Below are 6,468 nucleotides of genomic sequence, written 5' to 3'. Positions count from 1 at the left end.
TGAAACACTTTCATAATCAAGTGACTTTCCTTGCATGGGTGCCTGGGGACAGCTGATTTTTCTCAGAGGATAAAGAAAGTTACGTATTGATTGCTGTTGCTCTCGGTGTGTCTGCATGAGCGCGGGCAGAAGCGGGCGCGCGAGCGCCCTGGCATTCACACACACTCACTGAAATACACATCACACACCGCCCCCCCCTCCCCGAGCCCTCCCCCCCACACACACAGCCTACACATACATACATACGCACGTCCCTCTGCACCTCAATCAGACGGGTCCAAGCGCAAGCAGAAGATCTGCGCCTCCCTTGGCACGGCTGTGTATGGTGCCTCTGTGTGTGTGTGTGTGTGTGTGTGTGTGTGTGTGTGTGTGTGTACAGAACCCATCAGGAAGACTGCAGCTAAATTATTCTGCAAGCATGCTGCAATTCCGTTCCTGTGTACATCGGACAAAAAATAAATTAAATCGCTGTCAAACTTTTTTTTCTTTTAATCCTCTTTTTTCCAGAGGATTACGACGGAGGAGCGCCTCCCAGTAGTTAAAGACTCTGGAGCACGGCGGCGAGGCTTTGGGCGCAACCGCCACAGCGGAGCGCTGAGTTCAGCTAGCCCGGCTGGTCTCCCATCTAACTGATCTAATCAATGACTCTGAAGCGCTGGGGCTTCTGGCTCCGCCCCCGCCAGTTTCTTCTCCTTCTCCCATTGGGTGCAGGCTGAAGAGGCAGGGCCTTGTTCCTCACGCCGATTGGCTGGCAGGGAATCAGTATCAATGTTTAAGCGGCGGCGTGAGGTGAATAGAGTCAGTCAGCAAGAGGCGCTGGGGAGAGAGCAGGGACTGAGAGCCCGGCGGATGCGGCAGCGGCGGAGGGCGGCTGGGGAGACGCTACTCCAACTGTTGAATTGAATTTTCACCTTTCATTTCCTCGGATGTTTTGCTTGCGGAGATGGATTTATTTACCTTGAAATCCGCACGTCTTTCGCAGGCTGTGAGCTGATCCTGACTAGCAGCAGACTGAAAGAGACAACCCGTGACAGAAAAGGAGAAAAAAAAAAAAAATTCCACAACGGACTGCACAATTAACTAGGCACACCGGTGCTAGACTTTGTGAATAGAGAACATTGAGAGGAAAATCGTGAACTGTGATGCGGGGCTAAGCTGTGAACAGTCCCCGGAATCCTGATTTTTTTCCTTGTTTTCCAAGACTCTGAAAGATTTGGGGGCTCCTCACGCCTAAACCAAAAGGAAAGGTTTTTTAAAAAATAAATAAATAAATACACCTAGCAAAACAGACGCCTTGTTTTCCAGACCCTTGGACTCCGGCAGAAAGAGGTAGAGTAAAGTGCTACTGGATTCAGCTTCACCTTCCTCTTTCCCTCCCTCCCTTTCTCTTGCTTTTTCTTTTTCTCCAAAACGTGAATCTGGCTTTTCTTTCTAGAGAGTGAGTCAGAGAAAGCGTTAGGAAGAAGCCGCAACTAATGTCTGTGAAGGGAGGACCATGAGGCGAGAGTGAATACGATTCGTTCCGCTGCTTCTGACTCATCGGGCAGATCGGAACACCTGCATTTCTGGATGTGTCATTCCCGTATGCCGAGGCTCCTGGAGAACCCGAAATAACGTGTAGACAGACCTGTGCCTAACATCCCCTCGGAGGTAGCTCCCCGAGGTGGGTGCCCCTAGCTGGACCGCCGAGGCCGCAGCTCTTCGCCCCCTGCCCTCCCCGAGTCGCCCAGAGAGACTGTGAGAGCGAGACTGCAGAATGCATCGCGCCAAACCTTGATGTGTTTCTTTTATCCAGCCCACTCCTACTTTAAAAAAAATTGAAGGAAAAAAAAAAACACCCCTCACTTTATTCGCTTCAAATATTCACCACTTTTATTCCTCGCCAAGGTTTTCCTTTCTAGATGAAGAGGACTGGGAGGCAGGGCCATTGGAAGGAGATGCTGAATAGAAAGAAAAGAGAGGCACTTGACAGCCTAGCCCTGTGAATGCAGAGACTGTTTCCCTTCTAGCGAGAGACAGGGAGAGTGTGTGTGCGAGGACTGGGAGGGTGGCTCCCCCTTCCTTTTTATTCCGCCTCCCCCTCCCCCTTCAAATCTGCACATCCAACCATGAGTTGCCTGTTGATTTCCTTTCGCCCGGGAAGAAAAGCAAACTGGAATTGAACTGCATCGAGAAAAGTCTCTGCTTTCGGGGAGAGAATGGGATGGTAGCGGCGGCTTGGCGTAGAGAATTCACAGAGTGTGTGTTCTACGAGCAGAGGCGGAGATCTAGCTATACATTTCCCCCCTCCCGGTAGACACACCACAAACGCTGATCCGGCTGTAGCTTTCTTGACTTCGGGGGAGAGCCTTTTCCGAGGAAGAGAGGGAGGAGCCTGGCGGAGGGAGGAAACTACAAATCGGGACACTAGTTCTTTGCGCTGCATTTCCTCCCCTCCCTTTGGCTGCTCGGAAAGGAGAGAAAAAAAAAATACGCTTGGCTGGGAGATGCAGTCCGCCGCCGCCGCTGCCTCAGCCAGCAATGCGAGATTAGATCTCTAAATGCAGCAAAACACTGCCTGAAAACAGACCAGCCCGCGAAGCGAGCAGACATTTCACAAGGCTCCGGGAAAGCTTCAAAAGCTATCTGACTCTCTCTTCGTTGCTCCTCATCCCCATCAATTTCATCACAGGAGACGAGAAACAAGTAAGGATTTCACTTTCCGATCTGCCTGGAGACACACCTCCCCGCTCCCTCCCCCACCCAATGTGAAGAGTATTCGGGAGGCTACCGGCGGGAGTGGATTTGCAGCGCCCTAGCGGGAGTGGAGAAAACCCACGGATTCTTTAGCTCATTATCATCCCTCCCAGACGCGATTTCCTTCTTATCCCCGGCCTCATCGCTCAAGTTTGAGTCACCCGAAGTCCCGGCGGGAGAGACAAAGCCCCGGGCTCGCCCCCAGCCGCAGGGAGCCGCCGCCTTGCTCCGTGCCCCTGCGGCTCCGCTGCGCCGCTGCTTCTCGCCCAGTGCGGATGCTGTAGATCAACAGGTTCGGGGAACTTGAGCGGAATAAGGAGAGACCGCCCGGTGCCGCAGCCCGGGAGCAGAGGGAAGGAAGGACCCACAGACTTGTAGCTCGCGTCGCGCGCACCCTGCGCCCGGGCTCCAGGCTGGCGCGCACCCATCCGCTCGCCCCTCCAGTCCGGCTGCTCTTGTCCCCACCCCACTGGTCTGGGATGTACCTTTCCATCTGTTGCTGTTTCCTCCTATGGGCCCCTGCCCTGACGCTCAAAAACCTAAACTACTCCGTGCCGGAGGAGCAAGGGGCCGGCACGGTGATCGGCAACATCGGCAAGGATGCTCGACTGCAGCCAGGGCTTCCACCCGCAGAGCGCGGCGGCAGTGGCGGCGGCGGGCGCAGCAAGTCGGGTAGCTACCGGGTTCTGGAGAACTCGGCGCCGCACCTGCTGGACGTGGACGCCGACAGCGGGCTCCTCTACACCAAGCAGCGCATCGACCGCGAGTCCCTGTGCCGCCACAACGCCAAGTGCCAGCTGTCCCTCGAGGTGTTCGCCAACGACAAGGAGATCTGCATGATCAAGGTGGAGATCCAGGACATTAACGACAATGCACCATCCTTCCCCTCAGACCAGATTGAGATGGACATCTCGGAAAACGCGGCTCCTGGCACCCGCTTCCCTCTCACCAGTGCTCATGACCCCGACGCCGGCGAGAACGGGCTCCGTACCTATCTGCTCACGCGCGACGACCACGGCCTCTTCGCGCTGGACGTCAAGTCCCGCGGCGACGGCACTAAGTTCCCAGAGCTGGTTATCCAGAAGGCGCTGGACCGCGAGCAGCAGAACCATCACACGCTCGTGCTGACGGCCCTGGATGGCGGCGAGCCGCCGCGCTCGGCCACCGTGCAGATCAACGTGAAGGTGATTGACTCCAACGACAACAGCCCGGTCTTCGAGGCGCCCTCCTACCTGGTGGAGCTGCCCGAGAACGCCCCGCTGGGCACCGTGGTCATTGATTTGAACGCCACCGACGCCGACGAGGGTCCCAATGGCGAAGTGCTCTACTCTTTCAGCAGCTATGTGCCCGACCGCGTGCGGGAGCTCTTCTCCATCGACCCCAAGACAGGCCTGATCCGTGTCAAGGGCAATCTGGACTATGAGGAGAATGGGATGCTGGAGATCGATGTGCAGGCCCGAGACCTAGGACCCAACCCCATCCCAGCCCACTGCAAGGTCACTGTCAAGCTCATCGACCGCAACGATAACGCGCCGTCCATCGGTTTCGTCTCCGTGCGCCAGGGGGCGCTGAGCGAGGCCGCCCCGCCCGGTACCGTCATCGCCCTGGTGCGGGTCACTGACCGCGACTCCGGCAAGAACGGGCAGCTGCAGTGCCGGGTCCTGGGCGGAGGGGGCACGGGCGGCGGCGGTCTGGGCGGATCAGGAGGCTCTGTGCCCTTCAAGCTTGAGGAGAACTACGACAACTTCTACACGGTCGTGACTGACCGCCCGCTGGACCGCGAGACACAGGATGAGTACAACGTGACAATCGTGGCGCGAGACGGGGGCTCACCTCCACTCAACTCCACCAAATCGTTCGCCGTCAAGATTCTGGACGAGAACGACAACCCGCCTCGTTTCACCAAGGGACTCTACGTGCTGCAGGTGCACGAGAACAACATCCCAGGAGAGTACCTGGGCTCGGTGCTCGCCCAGGACCCCGATCTGGGCCAAAACGGCACAGTGTCCTACTCTATCCTGCCCTCGCACATCGGCGACGTGTCCATCTACACCTATGTGTCTGTGAACCCCACCAACGGGGCCATCTACGCCCTGCGCTCCTTTAACTACGAGCAGACCAAGGCTTTTGAGTTCAAGGTGCTTGCTAAGGACTCCGGGGCGCCCGCGCACTTGGAGAGCAATGCCACTGTGAGGGTGACAGTGCTAGACGTGAATGACAACGCTCCGGTGATCGTGCTGCCCACTCTGCAGAACGATACGGCTGAACTTCAGGTACCGCGCAATGCTGGCTTGGGCTACCTGGTAAGCACCGTGCGCGCCCTAGATAGCGACTTCGGCGAGAGCGGGCGCCTCACCTATGAGATCGTAGACGGAAACGACGACCACCTGTTTGAAATCGATCCATCCAGCGGCGAGATCCGCACCCTGCACCCCTTCTGGGAGGACGTGACGCCTGTAGTGGAGCTGGTAGTGAAGGTGACTGACCATGGCAAGCCCACCCTGTCCGCGGTGGCCAAGCTCATCATCCGCTCGGTGAGCGGCTCCTTGCCCGAGGGGGTTCCCCGGGTGAATGGCGAGCAGCACCACTGGGACATGTCGCTGCCGCTCATCGTGACTCTGAGCACTATCTCCATCATCCTCCTAGCGGCCATGATCACCATCGCCGTCAAGTGCAAGCGCGAGAACAAGGAGATCCGCACCTACAACTGCCGCATCGCGGAGTATAGCCACCCTCAGCTGGGTGGGGGCAAGGGCAAGAAGAAGAAGATCAACAAAAATGATATCATGCTGGTGCAGAGCGAGGTGGAAGAGAGGAACGCCATGAACGTCATGAACGTGGTGAGCAGCCCCTCCCTGGCCACCTCCCCCATGTACTTCGACTACCAGACCCGCCTGCCCCTCAGCTCGCCCCGGTCGGAGGTGATGTATCTCAAACCGGCCTCCAACAACCTGACTGTCCCTCAGGGGCACGCGGGCTGCCACACTAGCTTCACTGGACAAGGGACTAATGCGAGCGAGACCCCCGCTACTCGGATGTCCATAATTCAGGTAGGAGACTTTTAGCATAACTGAGACTTCACTTTATTGCTGGTTTGGGAGCTGTCCTGAAACCTTTGGAACAGGACAAGCCACAGGACCAACAGCAGTGAGAGGGGAAAATTTTTTTTAATGCAAATGGTTTACAGTTTGCCAATGAGTGTACCACATATTCTATACATAACCCCTCCCATATAAATAGTACAAAATCTACAAGATGTAAATGTCTTACTTTTGTTGCATTTTTAAAGTTTATTTTTATAGGTTTAAAAATGTTAGCAATGTTCAGTATTCATAGTTTATTTTACTTCATTTTTATTTGTGGGTCTGCATTTCCTTCCATAACAAAGGCTATCCAGAGTGGAAAAAAAATTTGTTCGGTTAATTCACTCAAAGTTTTTAATTCCATTTAGAAAACCCTGATGCCAAAAATGAAAAAATGTATACCCAAATATTGAGAAATTAACTACTTGAAGTACAACATAGCAACCAGTCAGAACTCCAGAGCCTGAATCAATTTGAACGAAGTTTTCACCACTCAAAAAAGTCAGCTTTATATTTAAGAAGTGTTTTAAAAGACATGAATCTCATTTATTCTTCAGCTGGAATTGCAGCATAATGCATTAGTGTGGCTTAAGCTTTGGAAATGTGAATTGTGCTCTGAAGATCTTTCAAAAGTTTGAATAAATGTAGG

General features: G+C 54.7%; 1 protein-coding gene across 2 annotated transcripts in view; it reads left to right on the top strand.

The window, feature by feature from the left end:
• Positions 1 to 837: 837 nt before the first annotated feature.
• PCDH17 (protocadherin 17) overlaps positions 838 to 6,468 on the top strand; it is a 95,661-nt gene continuing 90,030 nt past the window's right edge. Inside the window, exons 1-2 of one of the 2 annotated variants that reach the window (XM_046665101.1) lie at positions 838 to 1,329; positions 1,436 to 5,786. In XM_046665101.1, coding sequence (XP_046521057.1) covers positions 3,216 to 5,786 — 2,571 coding nt within the window. In that variant the 5' untranslated portion in view covers positions 838 to 1,329; positions 1,436 to 3,215. Of the gene's footprint in view, positions 5,787 to 6,468 lie in introns of both variants that reach the window. The other variant, XM_046665100.1, reaches the window with a different exon arrangement.

This window comes from Equus quagga, chromosome 6 (assembly GCF_021613505.1).
Source record: "Equus quagga isolate Etosha38 chromosome 6, UCLA_HA_Equagga_1.0, whole genome shotgun sequence".
Taxonomy (NCBI): domain Eukaryota; kingdom Metazoa; phylum Chordata; class Mammalia; order Perissodactyla; family Equidae; genus Equus; species Equus quagga.
The sequence above is the reverse complement of the archived record's forward strand: the minus strand, read 5'-3'. Positions and strand labels throughout refer to the sequence as shown.